At 34.2% G+C, this 23,220-nt stretch overlaps 1 protein-coding gene across 1 annotated transcript in view; it reads right to left on the reverse strand.

Annotated features, from left to right (window-relative positions):
- Positions 1–2,958: 2,958 nt before the first annotated feature.
- Positions 2,959–23,220, reverse strand: part of FAM174A (family with sequence similarity 174 member A) — a 44,110-nt gene continuing 23,848 nt past the window's right edge. The window contains exon 3 of the mRNA XM_050794406.1: positions 2,959–3,522. Within this exon, the coding sequence (XP_050650363.1) occupies positions 3,519–3,522 (4 nt within the window). The 3' untranslated portion in view covers positions 2,959–3,518. The remainder of the gene's footprint in view (positions 3,523–23,220) is intronic.

The raw sequence follows: 23,220 nt of genomic DNA on the forward strand, positions 1-23,220 counted from the left end.
AACCCGGGAGGCGGAGCTTGCAGTGAGCTGAGATCCGGCCACTGCACTCCAGCCCGGACGACAGAGCGAGACTCCGTCTCAAAAAACAAAACAAAACAAAACAAAACAAAACAAAACAAAAAACACATATACTAGAATCTGATGCGAAAATAGAGCCAGAACACCTGGTATAGGTCCTATACTGTGGATCTACAATGGGATCTTTTGATGGGAGATGCCGCAGCCATAGTTTTTTACCAGCCAGCCATAGAAGTTTTAGAGACAGTTCCTCCCCAAATTTCCTCTCTTCTACTTTTACCTCCTGTCATGTAACAAGTGACTGACATAGACAGGCAAAATATGTTAAAGACGATGAATTTAAAATATTCAATTTTTAATGTAAGAAATGGTAAGAATTAATGGAAATAACATCCATCTTAGCAAATCAAGCATCAACTGGTGTTGAGAGTACTTTTTGCTTGATTCTTCTAAGGCACAGAATATAAAGCTGTTCATTTTAAAAGTCTTTGAAAATGATGGGATAGCCAGAGGGGTAGTTAGGGAAATAATTACTCTAATTGCCCATTTTCATGGAGTGGATCATTTCACTGTCTTCGTCCCTTCATTTATTCCCTTATAAGCTATTTTTCACCTCCCAACTTACGACAAAACAATCTTTTCTTTATTGCTTCACTTAATGGAAGTCGTTAGAGAATTTTAAAAAATAGAAAAGTAAATAAGGTGAAAATGATAAAACTATAATGAGTAAATTAAAATGAATATAATTCAAACTAAAGTACCAAAGAAAAGTTACCCCAAAACCTGTTCTTTCTTCCCATTTATTCTCCTGAGCTATAGACTCAACTATACCAGCTCTACTGATCTCTAATTCCTAGGTTTGGCTAATACCAATAATACCACTAAAAGGAGGTACCAAATAGGAAAGGAGAATAACAACATGTTTTTATTATATCTAAGGTATCACCAGTTATTTTTAAATGTACATATAGAGTTTTAGGGTTTTAGATAAAAATCCTAACAACTTCATTAGCATGCTTGTTATGTATCTAATGAAGCTAAAATTTGGCATATCAACTTTGTAGGTGATTTTGTAGATGCATTACCACTTTAATAAAAATGTGGCTTATTATGATAATTATAACTAGATTTGCAGTATAGGGATGACTATATGAAAATAATAAAGGAATTTTCAATAAACATGACAACATTTCCATGTCCAGTTGAAGGGTGTTCTTTTCAAAGTAGTCATCTAGAGAAATTGTATATTTCTAATTAAGTTGGTGTCGGTGCTGCATCCCCTTTAAAAGCAACTTGGATACCATTTATGAAAATGATCCTTACTTTAAGTTGTCTTACTTCCCAGAATTTTTTTTTTTTTTTTTTTTTTTTTTTTTTTTTTTTTTTAGACAGAGTCTCGCTCTATCACCCAGGCGTGAGTGCAGTGGCACAATCTTGGCTGACTGCAACCTCCGTCTCCCAGGTTCAAGCGATTCTCCTGCCTCAGTCTCCCAAGTAGCTGGGACTACAGGTGCACATCACCATGTCCAGCTAATTTTTATGTTTTTAGTAAAGACAGGGTTTCACCATGTTGGCCAGGATGGTCTGAATTTCTTGATCTCGTGATCTGCCCGCCTCGGCCTCCCAAAGTGCTGGGATTACAGGAGTGAGCCACTGTGTCTGACCACTTATCAAAATTCTTACTCTTTGATTCTTACTTCTAATTAATGTTAATGAAAAAGCTAGCTTATAAATGATAGCGGTTATTAAATAGTCATTATTTCCAAGATACTACAGTATATGATGTTTTCCACGTCATAATATATAAGGTATGGGGCCAAATTTAATCCAAACGTGTTCTGTGCTAATAACATTTTAAATTAGGGATATTTAATACACAATATCTGTAGGTTTGGCTTCTCTTGGAAATTAAAAACGAAGAGTTAACAACACAGGCAAGTATTTTCTCATGGTAACTATTAGTGGAATCTGAAGAGAGACTGATTCCTTTAGAAGAACAAATACCTTCCACTTTAGTCTCTGCTCACACATTATACATATATACACTGACATCACGGTGACTTGATTCACATGGAAAGCCAGTTGGCATACAGGTAAAAGTAAGTTTGCATTGTGGATGGCCAAATACTCCCATTTACTTCCTTGCGAGAGAATTATCTATCCTTGCCTTGTAGAACTTGAGTGCAGCCTTAGAGTTTGTTTTGGCCAATAAAATGTAGGTGAAATTGAAATTTATCACCTTGAGGCAAAAGCTAATGAACTAGCATGTGGTGCATTATGTCTGGATGCTTAGTTATGAGACCATATTTGGGACAGAGGTTTCACATCATCTTTGGTCATGGAGAAAATACTACAAAGAGCAGAATCATAGTTCATAACAAACATGTAGCAGAAATAAAAAATAAATCTTTGTTGCAACCCATTGTGATTTGGAACCGTATGTTAACTCTCTCTGATGTAGCCTATCCTGACTTACATGCACATTTAAATTACTTCCCTGGTCCCAGTAAGCAACTGAGTTCATGATCCATGCTTTTCCTTTAGTTCTCCTCTAACTTCTAGAATGTGAAAAATTGAATCTCAGTAAGGTTAATTTGTTCAGAGATCATGAAATCAGTCTCTGAATATAGATCTGACTCCAAAGTCTATGTGTTTACTTTAATTCCTCAATCTCCTGTTCCATAACACAATCAAGTATTTGAACTATGCCATTATTGCAATTTCTACTTCTTACTATACAGTAAAGATATAAAGTGGCTGTAAAATTCACAGGTTTCTGAAATATCTAATCAAAGTACATATGTTACTTTTACATAGTAGTTGCTAAAATAGAATAAAATCTATTTTGATAGATTTTCTGATAAATCAATTACAAATACATATATTGATTTTCAATTCTATAGTCTTATGTTTATTTTATAAACATATAATCTGGGCCACTTTAAGATAATTTTAAATCATATTTATTGTTTTGCAAATAATAACCTAGACATTTCTTAATATTTTAAAAACCCCAACACAAAGTAATAAATTTGGCTTCTTTTCCCCACAAAAATGGGAAATGTCTTTCAGTAAAGGAAATTTTAAATTATTTTTACACACCAGTTGGTTGCTGGAAATTTATAGCTCTTTAACATGACACCAGCAAAAATAATTAGCATTAACTGATTAATACATAAAAGAAAACAGTTTACAATCATATGGTAAGCAAGAAACAAAAACTGATCAGAAAACACCGTTTTATAGAAATTGTCAAACTGATAAACTATTACAGTATAGTTTATCTCCAACATCTCTGAGCCCATTGATAGAGTACTTCTATACATATAAAGATATAATAAAGGATACAGTATTTATTACAACAACAAATTAAAGGTTGTCAAAATGTATGTAACTTAAATACCCCCCCAACATTGATATAGTGGCTTCTTATTCCTTAAACATAGAAATTCCACTCTTCGCTGTAGAAAGATAAAGTTCTTTCATCAAAAGGCACATTCTTATCTGCAAGAAAAAGAAAAAAAAAATACCATAAGTGTCCTTTCTGGAACAATTTAAAAAACATTTAGAACTATTCAGAAAGATTTGGAGGGGAAGGAAGAACATAATACAAGTATTTAAAATTATTAAAAAGAACACCAATAACACATGCTTATTTTGTCTAGATTAATTATTTCAGAAATTATCTTTTAAACACAAATTCTAACTTATTAAAGGAATTTTATATTTAACTACTGTGAGTAAAGACTAGGCTATATTCATAATAAAGTTTACCCTCATGTAATATTAATAAATGACTTTAGTGGACTTGAGTATACAATACAGTTGACTGTTGAATGACATGGGTTTGAACTGCATAGTACCACTTAAGTTGGTACCACTTAGATTTTTTTCAATAAATACAGTCTAAAGTTTTTTTGAGATCTGAGACAATTTGAAAAATAGTATAATGAACTACGTACTTTAGAAATATCAAAAAAGGCTGGGCGCAATGGCTCACACCTGTAATCCCAGCACTTTTGGGGGCCAAGGCAGGCAGATCACTTGAGGTAATGAGTTTAAAACCAGCCTGGCCAACATGGTGAAAGCCCGTCTCTACTAAAAATACAAAAATTAGCCAGGCATGATGGCACACTCCTGTAATCCCAGCTACTCAGGAGGCTGAGGCAGGAGAATCACTTGAACTTGGGAGGTGGAGGCTGCAGTTAGCAGAGATTGTGCCACCGTACTCCAGCCTGGGCAACAGAGCAAGACTCTGTCTCAAGAAAGAAAAAGAAATATTAAAAATTTAAGAAAAAACTATGCCATGAATGGATAAAATAAATGTAGATGCTGATCTATTTTATCATTTATGATAACATATATACAAATCTACTACAAAATGTTAAAACTTACCAAAACTTATGCACATAAGCACAGACTGTACATGGTGCTATTTGCAGCCGAGAGATAGGTAAATATAAAGATGCAGTATTAAATCATAACTGCAGAAAATTAACTGTAGTACATAGTGTACTACTGTAGTAATTTCACAGTCCCCTCTAGTTATCATTATGGTGAGTTCAAGTGTTGTTGGTATTTACTTAAAACACCATGTGACACTAATCATCTCCACCTGGGCAATTCGTATCTCCAGTAAATTGTGTATTGCATTAAAAGTGATCTCTCATGATTCTTGCATAGCTTCTACTGCACTTAGTGCAATATCATAAACCTTGAATAACATGATGACACCCATACAAAATGCCACTATTGATAATGGAATTGCTTCTGCTGGAAGCAGAAAAAGTCATGACATTACAAAAAAAGAGCTGGATTGCTTGATATGTATTGTAGATGGAGGTCTGCAGCAGGAGTTGCCTGCCATTTCAAGAAAAATGAATCCAGCCTAAGGACCACTGTAAAAAAGGAAAACAAAAACAAACAAACAAAAAACTGTGAAACTGTCACTGTAGTTTCATCAGCAAGCACAACATCTTTGCACTTTTTTTGAAATAACTTTTTTATCTCATACTGAAAATTAAGCTTTTATGTGGTTACATGATTGCTATAAGAAATGCAAACCTACAGACTCTAATATGATTTGAGAAAAAGCAGATTCATTATATTATAATCTAAAGCAAAAGGAAGGTGGAAGATCTAAAGCTGAAAAATTTAATGCCAACAAAAGAGGGTTTAATAATTTCAGAACGTGGTTTGGCTTAAAAAAAAATTGTGAAGATAAAAGGAGAAGCAGCCTCTGTTGACCAAGAGGCAACAGACCAGAGTCCCCAGAAACCATTCAGAAAATCACTGAGGAGAAAGGATATCTGCCTAAACAGTTTTTAATACAGATGAAAGTGCCCTGTTCTAGAAGAAAAATGCCACAAATGACACTTATTAGTACGGAAGAGAAGTAAGCAGTATGATTTAAGACCGAAGGGATAGGCTAACAGTACTGTTTCATGCAAATGCAGTAGAGTTTCTCACCAGGATTGCCCTTACAGACAAAGTTGCTAACCACCAAGCTTTGAAGGGAAAAGATAAACACCAGCTGCCAGTCTTTTAGTTGTACAATAAGACCTGGACACTGAAAACTCTTTTTCTGGATTGGTTCCATTGACGCTTTGTCCCTGAAGTCTGGAAGTACACTGCTAGTAGGGGACTGACTTTTATAGTTCTTTTGATATTGGACAATGCCCTGGGCCACAAAGAACCCCATGAATTCAACACTGAACGCATTAAAATGGCCTCCAAATACAATGTTTCTAATTCAGCTTTGAGATAAGGGGGCCGTAAGGATGCTTAGGCTCATTACACCCAGTACACTATGGAAAGGTTTATTCAACACTACAGAAGAGATCCCAATAGAGAGAACATCGTGAAAGTCTAGACGAAATATACCATTGAATATGCTACCATTTTATTGAAAAAGGCCTGAAAGCCATCAAGTGCAAAACAATAAATTCTGCTGGAGGAAACTGTTTCAAGATGTTGCGCACGACTTCACAGGATTTACAATAGAGCCAACCAAGGAAATCATGAAAGACATTGTGGATATTGCAAAAAAAAAAAAAAAAGTGGGGAATAAAAGATGTCAAGATAAAGATCTTGGAGTAATTCAAGAGCTAAGTGACATTCCAAAGGAACAATGAACAGAAAATGACTTGATCGAGATGGGTGCTTCTGAACCAGTGCCACATGATAAGGAAGAAGACGTAGAAGAAGCTGTACCAGAAAATAAATTGACAGTAGTCAATGTGGCAGAAGGATTCCAATTATTCAAGACTGCTTTCAGCTTCTTTTATGACATGGACCTTTCTGTGATATGGGCACTAAAACTAAAGCAGACTGTGGAAGTAGAATTGGTACTAACAGAAACAGTTTTAGAGAAATGAAAAGGCAAAAAACTCAGATGTGTTTCTGTAAAGTTACACCAGTTGTGCTTGCCTCCCCTTCCACCTCCTTCACCTCTTCTGCCTCTACCACCCCAAGACAGCAAGACCAGCCCCTCTTCTTCCTCCTCCTCTTCAGCTTACTCAACGTGAAAATGAGGATGAAGACCTTTATGAGGGCCACTTTCACTTAATGAACAGTAAATATATTTTATCTTCCTTATGATTTTCTTAATAACATGTTCTTTTCTTTAGCATACTTTGTTGTAAGAAAGGAGTATATAATACATATAACATACAAAATACATGTTAATTGACTGTTCATGATACTGGTAAGTCTTCCGGTTAACAGCAGGCTATTAATAGTTAAGTTTTTGGGAGTCCAAAAGTTACACGTGGATTTTCAATTGTGTAGTTGGTGCTCCTAGCCCCCATGTTATTCAAGGGCCAACAACAGTTATTCATTTCTATGGTTTCTATAAATACAGTTCCTTGTTCCTATTTCTAACCTTCAGAAATGAGGGTTACTAAGGCTACAAGCTACTAAGTATAATCTATAAAACAATCAATGCTTTGGATATTTATAATACGGTAACAAAAATTATCCATACTAAAGACAAGATTTCCAATAAACATTACAATGGGGCAAGTTTGCCCATTTACTTTTATTGCCTAACTAGTTTATTGTAATATAAAACTATATTTTCAACACACACATTTTTATAGATTTTCATTCTAATTATACAACTTACTTTACTACTACTTAATCTAAATCCTGGCTTCCAAAAAAATTTCTGCTAGTAAGAGCCATCATAATGAAAAGCATTTGATCAAACCAAATTAAAAGAAAAACAAAAACAAAACAAAACCCAAAGTGTGCAGATTTTACAAACTTAATAAATCTTCCTTTATAATCATCAATAACATTTAGAACTTCATTGGAAAAACATCTGAAAATGAATAATGCTCTTTTTCATCTTGTGTTATCTGAAACTTTAGTCAGGAGTCTGTAATAGTTCTCTAAATGATTAGTATAATAATAATGAGGTTCTAATATATTTTTACTTTGAAAGCAAATTTAATCCTTTAAAAATATACTGAAGGTTATTAAACAAACAAACAAACAAACAAACAAAAAAACATGTAACACTTAGAATTCTATCGTATAGGCCTTATTCTTTTAATGCTTGTAACCCATGATAATACTGACAATGAATTTGTGGACTATGAAAAAAAGTCAATCTGTAAAATCAAAGTTGCAGTTTCATAAATGAGGAAAAGAACACAAAATGACTACAACCTAATCCAAATTCTATCACTAAATAGCCTTTTGAACTTGACTATATATGAGACTCTAAGGAATATCTACAATATTTTTTTCAAATACAAAAGAAACTACCACATAAAGAGTCTCTTAAGGTATGGTTTCAGAAAGGTTTTTTGAGACTGATAATTAACCTCAAAACATATGCAAATAAGCATAACTGTCTATTATGATCTATCAATCATATTACATTGTGTCCAACATTTTCTTGAAACTGTTTATATTTATAAGACTGTATGACCAGTTCTCTCATTTAGAGTATTTCATTCCTTGAGTGGGAATTTCATCAGAATTCCATTCTGGATGCTTTCATGCTGTTCAGCAGCCACTATAGGAACCACCACTCCACACTCCCTCCCTGGCATCACTCAACCACAGACCAAACGTAATACTGAAGAAGGCATTCTTATTTATATGCCCAATTGGAAATATTTTTAACTCATCAAGAATTAAACCAATTCTCTTCCAGTCTTAAGCATGGTCTTCCAGCCTTAAGTGAGGTCTCAAATTCCTGAACTCAAATTATCCGCCCACCTCGGCCTCCTGAAGTGCTGAGATCACAGGCATGAGCCACCATGCTGGGCCTTCATAGGCTCTTATTTGATTAACTTGTATCTTTAAAAAAACAAAACAGGCCGGGCGCGGTGGCTCAAGCCTGTAATCCCAGCACTTTGGGAGGCCGAGATGGGCGGATCACGAGGTCAGGAGATCGAGACCATCCTGGCTAACATGGTGAAACCCTGTCTCTACTAAAAATACAAAAAACTAGCCGGGCGAGGTGGCGGGCGCCTATAGTCCCAGCTACTTGGGAGGCTGAGGCAGGAAAATGGCGTGAACCCGGGAGGCGGAGCTTGCAGTGAGCTGAGATCCGGCCATTCACTCCAGCCTGGGCGACAGAGCAAGACTCCGTCAAACAAACAAACAAATAAACAAACAAACAAAACAGAAAAACAAAACAAAACAAAAAAACCTTTAACTCAGTTGCCACCTACTCACTGAAATCCATGTTGCTATCCCTCAGTTGCTCTTTCTCAGGAATCCCATAGCAGTTTTAAAAAAGTGGAGTGTTAATATGGTATAAGAAAAATAGCTAAGGATTCCTACTCTCTGGAGGGGTGATATAGAAGTTGTAGAAGGTAGACTGGTTGATTCAAAAAAATGCCACAGGCCTGGTGTGTGGCTCACACCTGTAATCCCAGCACTTGGGGAGGCCAAGGTGAGTGGATCACCTGAGGTCAGGAGTTCAAGACCAGCCTGGCCAACATGGTGAAACCTCGCCTCTATTAAAAATACACAAAATTAGCCTGGCATGGTGGCAGGCGCCTGTAATCCCAGCTACTTGGGAGGCTGAAGCAGGAGAATCGCTTGAACCCGGCAGGCGGAGGTTGCCGTGAGCTGAGATCACTTCATTGCAGTCCAGCCTGGGCAACAAGAGCCAAAATCTATCTCAAAACAAACAGACCACAAAAACAAACAAACAAACAAACTCTGCAACAGAACCAGGAGCACACAGTATAATCCTAGTGGGTCTGTTAACAGGATGCTCTTTCGGCAATAATGGCTGTGCTCCAAAACCAAGCAGGACAAGCTATCCCTCACCCGTGGCCAGCAAAGATAGAAGACTGCAAGTGTGATGGTTAATACTGAGTGTCAACTTGATTGGACTGAAGGATACAAAGTATTGATCCTGGGTATGTCTGTAAGGGTGCTGCCAAATGAGATTACATTTGAGTCAGTGGGCTCAGAAAGGCAGATCCACCCTTAATCTGGGTTGGCACAATCTAATCAGCACCAGCATGACTGGAATATAAACCGCAGAAAAGTGTGAAAGGAGAGACTGGCCTAGCCTCCCAGCCTACATCTTTCTCCTGTGCTGGATGCTTCCTGTTCTCGAACACTGGACTCCAGGTTCTTCAGTTTTGGGACTTGGACTGGCTTTCCTTGCTCCTCAGTGTGCACGTGGCTTATTGTGGGACCTTGTGATAGTGTGAGTTAATACTTAATAAATTCCCGTACATATATATTCCATTAGTTTGGTCCCTCTAGATAACCCTGACTAATACAGCAAGTATGACCTTTCCTATGAACGGTACTATATTTCAGAGTTTATAAGACACACATTTTTCACAATTTAAAATCTCTGAACTTCAGATGCATCTTTCAATTGATGGCATCTTACAATAGCTGTCAGACGGGGGCAGTTCTTACATAGTTGCCATTGGCTGTATGTGTGGATCAAAGCTCTTTGCATTGTCGTCACTTTGAGTGAATTATATGCATTGTTGGTATTATAAGGATGAATTTAATGAGGTTAAAATACCTTCAAAAAGTTTATTTCATGAATCACCATTGAAGCAAATTTTTTTTGTATGCAGAAAGACATAAAAGAGAACACTAAACTATAATTAATATCAGTGAAGCAAATATTTAGCACTAAACGATGACATTAATCCCATACACGCTTGCCAAAAACAAATATCTCTTAACATGGAAAGATACCCCGGATAAATGAAAACTCTGCTAGTTTCTGTTTTGAGAAACTATTATACACCAAACAATACAACTACAAACATAAATTGCCAAATTCTTCAGAAGGAAAGCACAATGAAAAAGTACTGAGAGGCTAGTGTGCACAATTCTTGTATAATTTAAAAATATCACAGTCGGGCATAGTGGCTCATGCCTGTAGTCCCAGCACTTTGGGAGGCTGAGACGGGTGGATTATCTGAGGTCAGGAATTCAGGACCAGCCTGCTCAACATGGTGAAACCCCATCTCTACTAAAAAATACAAAAATTATCCAGGCGTGGTGGCAGACATCTGTAATTCCAGCTACATGGGAGGCTGAGACAGGAAAATTGTCTGAACCTGGGAGCAGGAGGTTGCAGTGAGACGAGGTCGTGCCATTGCACTCCAGCCTGGGTGACAAGAGCAAAACTCTGTCCCAATAAACAAACAAACAAACAAAACAAAACAAAACAAAAAATTGCTACATCATTTCACAATTTAACTGACAGCTATTTCTTTTCTTTCTTAATGATCTGCTTAAAATTAATGGTGTCTTAGATTAATTGAATAATGAAGTCTGTCGCTGAAGAACTTGGATCAATTTGAAGTGAAGAGAGAGGAGAAATAAGGGGTAGAATTTTTATCAGTATGATATTTACATCCTGAATTGACAAAATTTAAGCTGAAAATAATGGAACTAACTGGAATTTTCAGTTTTCCACCATTATAATATAAAATAAAGAAAAACTAAGAATGTTATATTCTTGCTCAACTACATTATATGGCAGTGACATGGATTACCAGTACACATACATCTATTTCAAATATATAGTCTCACATGAAAACACACATAAGTAACCACAACATTTAATGCCTTGATGGCTTTCAACATATTTGAAATAGGTATGCAACACATTGAGCTATGCATGCTGCTAAGCTTAATAGGTAAAAATATTTTAAAAATTAAACATTCATTCTTCTAATCACCAAACGTGTTGAGTTTTTATTAACTGTGAGGAATATCACTTGGTACTGAATGGGATGATGGTCATCAAAAATTGGAGAAAAAAATATTAAAAAAAGAAAAACAATATCCTTCTTTATTAGTGCAAAACTAGAAATACAGCTTGGAAATAATTCAGAAGGACAAAAAACATTGGCCTAGAAGGGAAGCCTGAATTATAGTGTCATCCTGATCAATCATATGCTGGATGTTCTTAAGTTTTTTGGATTTTTGTTGTTATTTTGGATAAACTAAATAGTTTTCAATTAAGACTAAGGATTGTCTTTTTAGGGTAGTCTACAAGATTAAAACAGGCAATTATAGAGATCAAAAACTGGGAAATATTTTAGAAGTGCAGTCCAACTATATTATTTGGCAGGCAATTTGGTAAGAAGGAGGAATCAAGATTCAAGAGATGGGTCTAAGGGCATTCAGTCAATAATCGTAGCTCAAGAAGCACTTAAGTCTATATGATTATGTTCTGTTGCTCCTTATTTTATCATAATACTTCTCAGTTCTGGAGGATTTAGTCATTGAAATCTGAAGATTAGATCCTATGTCAAATGCTCAGTTTTCTATCATTTACAGAATTTCCACTGTACTAAAAGAAAAAAAAATGCTGCTCTGGTTATATCAATGGATTCCTATTTCTTCTACAAACAAATGGACTATAAAATAATAAACAACCAAGACATCCTACTAGTATGCACTATGCTGTATCCTACACATTTATTGTACTGGATACCTCTTCTTTCTCTACGAAACTGCTATTCATAAATAATAATGTCTTAGAATCCATGCTTTCATTCAGTGACTCCCATCCCAAATATTTCTTTTTCATCAGTAGCCAAATTTAATCTTCAGCAAAATTTTGAAAAAAAATTATATAAAAGTTCTTTTTTGCTACCTGTTTAATGACAAACACAGCAAAGTTCCCTTTAAGAGAAAAAATTAAGTAGGAACGATCCTACCACCAACATACCAGTGGACAAACTAAATATAAATTTCTAAAGTAAATATTAGTACTTTAATACAATCTTATATTCTATTTACTTTGACTAAGGTTAGTGTTTATTCTGATACTATGTTATACCCAACAATTAAGACAGTGTTTTAGAAATTAGAACTATAGTATTTTCAAATTGATAACTGTTTGAATAAGATTTTCTTAATGAGGGTTTCTCACTAAACACTTGTATCAAATCTGCAATCTAATTCTGATATACTGATGTTAATAACCAGGAAATATTTCATGGCCAAGTACCTCATTGAGCACAAAATATAATCAACACGTACAATACAATAGTATACTTAATGAAGCATAACAGCAGTAGCCAAAAAGCAAATGTAGGGCTTTTTAAATTACATATTTGGCAGAAATTACTAAAGTAGCCTGAAATGACAGAAATATTAGCTTTTAGAATCTGTTACCAAGATTGTCAAAATGTCCTCTAGTTTATATCATTATAAAATAATTATTATTTAAAATGATTATAAAATAATTTTAAAACTTAATTTTTATTTTAAATTATTATGGATACATAATAGTTTTACATATTTGTAAGGTACATGTGATATCTTTATACAATCATACAATGTGTAATAATGAAATCAGGGTAATTTAAAAATAAATTTACTAAATCAAACAAAATAGCAAGAAGGTATTGTTTCCATTTGTTGTTTCATGCTGTAAAGCATTCTTTTAAACTTGTGTTTCTTCAGATTGCTTATGAGAATTTGTCTCCATTTTGCTTTGAGAAAAGCGATAGTAATTTTTAGTCAGCATATGCGGCCTCTGACTCCTTATCAGTTTTTTTTTTTTTTTTTTTTTTTTTTTTCTGGAAAAGCTGAAAATTCTACCAACAGTTCAAGAACTGAGATTTGTTTTTCAGTTTTATAATTCCTTTGTGCAAAATGATTCAGCAACTAAACAAAAAAAAATGGCTCTAATTAACAAAATTAGGGTAACAATAGCGCATTCAATAAAAGTTGTATTAAGCAGCACAAACTTTTTTTCCAGAAACCTATAATTTTTCCCCATTTGATTGTACTGAGCCTCAATGGTTAACATACAAGACATAGTTGGTGGAATGGTGGTTTGCTACTCAATATCTTCCACCTCAGCTGATAAGTCTGAGCTAATCATGGTACTTCCATTTTCCTCCCCAGGTCCTAGTTTATGAATGATCTCATAATCTAATCCTGGACAATGATGTGAAAAAAATAAAAATAAAAAAACAACTGTGCTGGAGGACTTTATGGAAACCTTTCTCATTCTTAAGAAAGATACATAAAAGAGTGTGGCCCTGACTTCCAGTTAAAGTTACCATCTGGTTGTAATTATAGGAACTGCTGGTATGATCCACTTATCAACCTAAGAATAAAACCAATGCAGAGCAATGAGCAGAACCAAGGGAATCACAGAGGAGAGGAGCAAGACCCTTGAAGTACTTTGCCTGCTCAGGCCCCATCTGTGATATTCTGTTACATGAAAAAACACACTTCCTTTAGGAAATTTATATTAAACCATATATTGGTGTTTTCATATGGTTCAATTTAATATAAAGAAACAGAGAAAATACCCCACATCTTAATGACCGACAATATTTTGATGTATTTAAGACCACATTAAAAAGCACCCCTCTCAGAAAGACCTGACTACAAAAACTAGTTTTGTAAAATCATAAGCAAGGAAATTCATTTGCCTCTCTGGAAATGACTTGCTTCCTGTTATTCTGTGGATAGAATCTTGAAAATGAAGAGGGACTAATTTTAAAAACCGTTAAAGAAGAAGATAGCACCAGTAAGGGATGATCTCACAAGAATTATTACAAGTTATACTGTAGACTAATTATATTCTGTACTACAATTGAAAAGGCAGACAAATCATACTACTTATATGCTTTATTTTGGGACCTATGTATTTGGAAAATTAACAGTAATACAAGTGGTAGTATAGAAGACATAGTGAGCAGAATCTAGAATTATCCTCTTTACGTGTAGTATAAATCAAATAAATATTAAACAAATGGAATGAGATTGATTGCAGGATATTGCAGATGAAGCCATTTAAACTAAGCCTCAGTTTTCCTATCTTTCAAATAAGAACAATAGCAACTACTCTGCAAGAAATGTTTTTAATTATTTCATAGTGAATTTAGATCCTAGCATAGTCTCTGATACATCCTGCACTAAGGGTATATTTTATTAACAAGCAGCTGTCACAATCACTCCTATTGTAGTTCTGTTACTTCACTCTGTCCAGGCTAGAAATAAAAATTCCTTTTATGAAAAACTGCACCATTTACTTAGATATTCTTTTCTGCTCTGGGTTTTAGTTATTTGAATATTATCCCCGCCCCATCCCCCCAGTAGAATATAGGTTCTTTGCTAATTTTTATTCAATAAGAGTCAAATTTGGGTGAAGAATTATAACAAGAGGGAAGTAAACAGCAACAGAAGTAAAGCCAAAAACTTTATTGCTAAAAAGTTAAGATAACTGAAATAGGACTTAGTAATTTCTAATAAAATATTTACTCCAAGAGTGAAAGCTGGACCGAGTCATCAGTTTAAAAATAACATTTTCAGTTTGAGGCCAGGTGCGGTGGCTCACGTCTGTAATTCCAGCACTTTGGGAGGTTGAGGCAGGTGGATCACCTGAGGCCAGAAGTTTGAGACCAGCCTGGCCAACGTGGTGAAACTCCGTGTCTACTAAAAATAAAAAACATTAGCCAGGCTTGGTGGTGCACATCTGTAGTCCCAGCTACTTGGAAAGCTGAGGCATGAGAACAGCTTGAACCTGGGAGGCAGAGGTTGCAGTGAGCTGAGATTGTGCCACTGCACTCCAGCCAGGGGGACAGAGCAAGATTCCGTGTCAAAAAAACAAAAACAAAAACAAACAAACAAAGAAAAATTATAAGTTTGGAAATCTGTGGAACTGTATGTTTCTTTGTCCTTTAGAATCCAATTCAGTGGTACATTGTGCTCACATATAGAGTTCATTGATCAAATAAAAATAATGATTGATTTATACAAGACTGTCTTAACCATGTAGTTAGGACATTTTCAGAGAGTTTAAAATTGGCTCAAGTGCTGTTTTATTAGGAAATGTCACATTTTATTAAGAAAAAATAAAAAACTTTACTTGAATCAACTTTACTACATTTAATTAGACAGATTAATATAACTTCTTTAAGCAGGAATAATACTGAACTGTTTGTATTTATTTATTTATTTATTTATTTATTTGAGATGGAGTCTCACTCTGTCGCCCAGGCTGGAGTGCGGTGGTGAGATCTTGGCTCACTGCAGGCTCCGCCTCCCGGGTTCACGCCACTCTCCTGCCTCAGCCTCCTGAGTAGCTGGGACTATAGGCGCCCGCCACCACTACTGGCTAATTTTTTTGTATTTTTAGTACTGACGGGGTTTCACCGTGTCAGCCAGGATGGTCTCGATCTCCTGACCCCATGATCCGCCCACCTCGGCCTCCCAAAGTGCTGGGATTACAGGCGTGAGCCACAGCGCCCGGCCTGTTTTATTTATTAAATCATATCGACAATATTTTAAAGTACTTCTATAAAACTTTCAACAGTTCTAAAAAAAAAAAAAATAATCAGGAATATCAGAGTCAGCAAGGGAATCATCTTTTCAGTTCAATGGTAAAACCCAAACTGTAACAGTTATATGTTTCTGATATTCTTTGATGGCTGACTTTAATTTGCCTTGGTTAACAAAGTATGTGGCCAATATAATCAGTACAGCAACATATAACACATGTAACTATAGCCACCAGAGACTTTGCTGTAAAAATGGTTGTAAAACCTACTCTTTCCATTGCAGGGTATTTGTAGCACTCTTGGCAATGGAAAGTAGATTTATTGACAACAATAACAACAGTAAAAGATGCCACATTTCTGGACCTTTCTATTACTTTATAATAAAGTAACAGTAAAGTAATATATATACACACACATATATATACGCACTTAAGTATATACTTTATATATTGAAGTATATATATTTATATATTTACTGGAACATATAAATATAAATTTAAATAAATATTTCTATATATTTATATATTTATTGGAATATACATGTATATATTTAAGTACTTAAATAATCACAAGGAAAAGCAGTTATGTGAAAATTATGCACATAATTCACCACTTAACTGTTTTCTAAAATCCAGGATTTTATGGAGAAATTTCTTGATAAAGCAATTTACAATTACATTAGAAGTAACAGAAAATCTGAATAGCTCTATGTGTATTAAATAACTCTTCCCATCCAATAAAAAAGTCCATTCACTTAACAGTTTCACTCATTTGTTCTATTAAATACTTAAGGAAGAAATAATGGCAGTGTTACACACATTTTTACACACATAGATGCAAAGGGATCACTTCCCAGCACATTTTATGAGAAACAGAAATCCTAATTTCAAAACATGATAAATATACTGTAAAAGACACACACACACACACACACGTATATATATATACACACACATATGTGTGTGTCTTTATAAACACTTTAAGAAAACATTAGTGAGTTGAACCCAACAGTATATAAAAGGATACCATGACAAAGGAGGATTTGTCTCAGGAATATTATGTTGGTTTAACATTCAAGAATCAATTAATGAAATTCACCATATTTATTTACTAAAAGGAAAAAAACAATCACTTTCAGTACACGCAGAAAAAGTATGTGACAAAATTCAAAACTATTCATGATAAAAACTCTTAGCAATCTAGAAATAGTAGGAAATTTACTTATGCTAACAAGCAATATCTACAAAAAAAACCTGACAGCTAACCTACTTAATATTGGGGCTAGCCTTATCTGATATTTACTTCTTATAATGCTACAGCAATAAAAATTATTTGATATACAAAATGCATATAATCTGGGATATCCAACTATTTTAAAATCCACCTATAGCAATCTTAATTCCCTCTGCAATCTTTGGCCATCTTTGTCATGTAACTGAACAAATTTACAGGATCTAAGAGATTACGATGTAGGCATTATATAGCTGTTCAAGTTCCTCTTTCAGTGCCTAAAGAGATCTTGTATATCCACATAAGTATTGACTTTTTCTTCCAATTTACTGGGGGGAAAATGGTATTAACCATGAGTATCATTTGTTACTAAAGTGAGCCACAACAAGATCAGTGTGCAGGTTTCACACAAGAAAAGTTAAAAATGTTTAATGAAGTGATAGTGTAATATATGTTTAACCTCTTAATATCAACACTAAAAAATCAGATAGGGTTCTGCCCATTGAATTAAAAAGTCAGATAGGGTCCTTCTTCAAATAAAGTAATGGTGTTTGGAATGTATATCTCATTGTAGAAAAAAATTTCTAAGCCACAGAAGGTAATAGGAATAAACACACCTCTTCTCACACCTCTTTAAAAATGCTGTTACATGGTAGAAATGTGGCCACCTTCTCCAAATTACACTCACCCTGATTCCCGACCTCTGTGCTTAGACTGAAAAAAATAGCACAGATATCTAGGATCCAGTGTGAGTGTAATTTAAATGATGTTTAATATTGTTTCAAGAAGAGAATAAGAAGAGAATAGGAAAACTCTATGACCATTCTTTGCTTCTTTGTGCCCTGAAAAATCCATCCTTATTGCTCATTTAAAAAGAGAAAAGGAAATCTGGCTTAGAGAAGAGCCATTATTCCTGATTTAGTCAAAAACCAAAAATTGCAAATCCCAACTTTATATCTAAGACTCCTTCATTCTGCATTGTGGAGATATATATATATATATTTTGTTAAATGCATGAGGCTGAGCATTTTGTCCATTTTTGCGCACTATTGTATGCATCTCTAGAGCTTAGTAGAGTGCCTGGGGCACATGGTAGTTAATCGGTGCTTTTAATGAAAGAATGAATCTATCCAATTTGCTCTGCCCAGTGGGAGATCATCTTATAGGCATCTTGAATTCCTCATCATTAAAACTGATTTCACATTATCCAACCCATAATTCTACTCCCAGAAATTTACCCTGAAAATCTGCCTCCAACAATACAAAAATACATCTGCACAAAGTTACTCATTGCAGTACTATTTATAATTACAAAACAACTAAAACCTACCTAAATGTCAAACCATAGGTGACTGAATAAACCACAGTTATCATGCTATAGCCACTATTGAATATGCAGCTGTAAATAAGTATATATATATATATATAGTAGCCTCTATAGAGTAATATGTAGCTCTATGTCATATATGTTCATATACATATGACATAGTAAATGACATGACTTATAGTTACATATTACTCTATAGTGAGTATAATGCATACATATATATGGCATGACTTATAGAAAATATCAAATACAACAAAAAAGTATAATAGAGCATATATAGCATATTACATCTTATGTAAGAAATGAGGTAAACATAAGAAATACAGGTTTCTGTCAACTTTTACCAAAAAAACTATAGGGAAGATAAACCAGAAAATAATGAAGGTGTTTATCTTCAAAGGATGAGGTGGGAAGAATGGAATAGAGAGTGGAAAGTATACAAGAGAGACTACAACTTTTGTGTGTGTCTGTATATATTTGTGTGTGTTTAAATTTTATGTATAGTATTATTAACTTTTGGAAGCATGTCTGTGTTTTCCTTATAAAATAAAACAAAAATAGGAAAGGAAGAAGAAACCTAAAACAGAAAGCAAACTAAACTAAATTAAATTATATTTCAAATGACTACTATGAGCACACTGAAGAGGAGTGTGGGAAAGAACTAAGCCAAATTATTTATGAACACAGTATCTGACTATATATCCTTAGTACTGGACATGATGGGACAGTGAGGAGAAAACTGCAAACTTTCATAAATTCTTTTAGAAAGTTTTTTTTTAAGCAATGCAATTCTTTAATAGGCAAAGAAACTCAGAAACTAATTCAGTTTTATTATAGGACTGAACTGATTAGTAGAAGTATTGAAGCCAGACATCTCATGACAGTAGAAAAACACAATTATGGAAAGGAAGCAGGCCAAAAAGAATCCATAGAGACAAACTGGAATGGGAGGTGTGAAGTGATAATATCTAAAGTACACATATATGTGTGTATATGCAAACACATGGACACCAGGTGTATTTATGCATATAATACATAAATACATATATTTAGTGGAACTGTGTGCTGAAAGGCCCAGAAACAAAGTCAACCCAGTTGCAAAGAGTTTACCGAATGCCCATTCAAAGAAACAAGAGCTCTATGGAGAAATGCCTGCTTTCAAGGCTGAATCCAAAAGGATCTAGAACATCTGGTGAGGCTGGAAAGTAAGGCGGTATTTTAAAAAAATGGGACCGAGTTACAAGGACAGAAACCATTTTGAAGAAGCTCCCACTGACCATATCTGGGACCACATGTGCACTAAAATAAGTACAGCAATGAATTATGAACCTTTGAAAAAGAGAAAATCATCATTACATATTGAGATAGATAGACAAGGAAGAAGAGAAGGTTTTTACTTATAGGAGAATGTCAATGCTGACTGGTACAGAAAAGAAATAATGAAGTTTGAAAATAATTGTGTTCTAACTTTCATAACGAAGACTAGATCAGGCAAGAATTGTGATGAATAGATGTTAAACATGGGGAGAAATTTAGATGAGAAATATGATATTTTCATGATTGCAAAACGTTTCCTCATTAGTTATGGAGGGGAAATATCATTAACACAATGGAGAAATTGAGGAAAACCTTAAATAGGTGCATAAAAATTATCACTGCTAATGAAGTACAAGTGGACATCTGTGTTTCCAGGTATGATACCTTTAGAAGATAGCATGAAGTAAGTAGTATTTCAACTAAGAATGAGGAACCTGAATCTAATTATCAGATAAATACAAACATCAGAATATCATATAAATACAAAATGAGAGGAATGAATTCTTCTCTATACATACTACGAGAGAAAAAAAGAACACTCAAGAGAATAAGATAAAATGTTAATAAGTAGTAAATCTGGAAAACAAGTATGGAATATTGTGTACTGTTTTCATTCTTGTAAACTTTCTGTAAGTTTAAAATTATTTCCAGACAAAATGGATTTTTAAAAAAGTAATGCGTGAATATATGCTTCTTGAAGAAAAAAATCAGATAGATATAGAAGGAGAACTGAAGATGAAAAATAAACTGTTTCTTTTCCCCGCTGGCTGCCAAATTTCACAAAGTCAGAATTTTTTTTGTTTGTTTTGTTCTGCTCTCTAATGTATCTCAAACACCTAGACCAGTGCTTGGCAAGTAAATAGCTGCTGCATCATTCATTTGTTGGATAAATTAATGAATAGGTAAATAGTAATGTGCTGTTCCTGTCACTTTATTTAGATATATATTAAAGTTTTGCCTTATTTATTGAGTAAATTGGGTCAAATTACTAAACAACTCAAGATGATTTCATTCTTATCCCTGAAACATGCTTTACCATTATTATAATCAATTCTCGCTCTTTCACTCTGAAAACAGGACCTACATCTTGGTTAAGATGTTTATTAGGGCAGGTAATTAATACTTTCCAAAGCTGCTTAAATAATTCACTCCTCTCTGCCTTTCCTGCTGTATCTGTAATGCAAGTCATCCCATGCCTTTGCACCATCTAATTACTTTTCTTCCTTGTCACTTTACTCTTTATCTTGGTCTCCTTCAACCCACGCAGTCAGGGTAACCTTCAAAATAGAACTTTGTAATCAAAGTTTCCCTTCTCTTAAAATTTTCAAAATGACTTTTTATGGCCTATAGAATTGATGATTAGCATAGATTACAACTGTTTCATGAACTTTTTATTTTTCAATTTTTACTGAGGTATAATTGGCAAATAAAAATTGGATATGCTTAAGGTGTTTACCTTGATGTTATGATGTGCACATACTATGTGAAACAATCACTGCAATCACGCTAATCAACATATCCATCACCTCTCTCTTGTGATTACCATATTTTTGTGTGTATCAAGAACAATTAACATCTACCCTCCTATCAAACTTAAAAGTATACAATACTATATTGTATTGTTAACTATACTCACATTGTTGTACAAGTTATATCTTGCATAACTTACTCATCTTGCATAAATGAACTTACTCATTTTGCATAACTAAAATTTTGGATCCCTTGACTAACATCTTCCTATTTTCTCTTCTCTGCAACCCCTGGCAACCCCTATTCTATTCACTACTATAAGCTTGACTATTTAGATTCCATATATAAGCAAGATAATGCAATATCTGTCTATGTTTGGATTGTTTCAAATAACATAAATTCCTCCATGTTCATCCATGTTGTTGCAAATGTCCAGATTTTCTTCTTCTTTTTTAAGGCTGAATAATCTTCAATAGTATATTATACACGTAATTATATATATATATATATGTGTCATACTTTTCAAATTCATTTATCTGTTGATATGGTTTGGCTGTGTCCCCACCTAAATCTCATCTTGAATTGTAGCTCCCATAATCCTCATGTATCATGGGAGGAACCTGGTGGGAGGTAACTGACACATGGGGGCAAATTTTTCCCATGCTGTTCTCATGATATTGAATAAGTCTCATGAGATCTGATGGTTTTATAAAGGGTAGTTCCCCAACACATGCTCTCTTGCCTGCCGTCATGTAAGATGTGCCTTTGCTTCTCTTTTGCCTACTGCCATGATTGTGAGGCCTCCCCAGCCTTGCAGAACTGTGAGTCCATTAAACCTCTTTTTCTTTATAAATTACCCAGTCTCAGATATTTCTTCCAAGCAGTATGAAAATGGACTAATACATCTGTCAATGCACATTTAGGTTATTTCCACAACTTGGTTAATGTGAATAATGCTGCAGTGAACATGGGAGTGGAGATCTCTCTATGCAATAATGATTTCCTTTGGATATATATCCAGCAGCAAAATTGCTAAATCATAAGGTAATTATATTTTTAATTTACTGAGGAATTTCTGTACTGTTTTCCATAACAGCTGTGCCAACTTACATTCCCACCAACAGAGTCATGTGCCCATTTTAAAATCAGATTATGTGAGATTTTTGGCTATTAAGTTATATGCATTCCTTATATATTTTGGATATTAACTCATATATATATATTTATATGGTTTATAAATATTTTGTCCCATTATTTAAGTTCCTTTTCACTCTGATGATTATCTCCTTGGCTGTGCAGAAGTATTTTAGTTTGATGCAACCCCATTTGTCTATGTGGATACCACTGTCAAATGCTTTTTCTGAGTCTACTGAAATGATCTTGTGGGTTTTTTTCTTTCAACCTAATAATGTGTTCTATTGCATTGATTTGCATGTGTTGAAAGATATTTGCACTCCAGGGACAAATCCCATTTAATCATGGTGTATCATCATTTTAATACGCTGCTGAATTTGGGTAACTAGCATTTTATTGAGGATTTTTGTATCTATGTTCATCAGGAATATTGGCCTGTAGTTTGCTTTCCTTCATCTGGCTTTGGTATCAGGGTAATACTAGCCTCATAAAATGAGTTTTAAAGTGCTTCTTCTTCTATTTTTCAGAATAATTTGAGAAGGACAAGTATTAATTCTTCTTTAAATGTCTAGTATAATTTATCCATGAAGCCATATGGTCCTGGACATTTCTTTGTTGGAAAGTTTTGGATACTGATTCAATCTCCTTATTTGTTACTTGTTTGTTTGGACTTTGAGTTTCTTCTTGACTCAAGTTTCATAGATAAAATGTTTCTAGGAATTTATCCATTTTTCTAGGTTATCAAATTTGTTGGCATATAATTGTTCATAATAGTCTCATGTCTTCTTTAATTTCTGAGGCACCCATTGTAATTTCTTCTCTTTTATTTCTGATTTTATTTATTTGAGCCTTTTTATTTTTTGCTTAGTCTAGCTAACGGTGTATTGATTTTATCTTTTCTAAAAACAAAATCTTAATTTTATTAATTTTTCTCATTTTTTTCAACTCTAACATATTTCT

This window comes from Macaca thibetana, chromosome 6 (genome assembly GCF_024542745.1).
Source record: "Macaca thibetana thibetana isolate TM-01 chromosome 6, ASM2454274v1, whole genome shotgun sequence".
In the NCBI taxonomy this organism is placed as follows: domain Eukaryota; kingdom Metazoa; phylum Chordata; class Mammalia; order Primates; family Cercopithecidae; genus Macaca; species Macaca thibetana.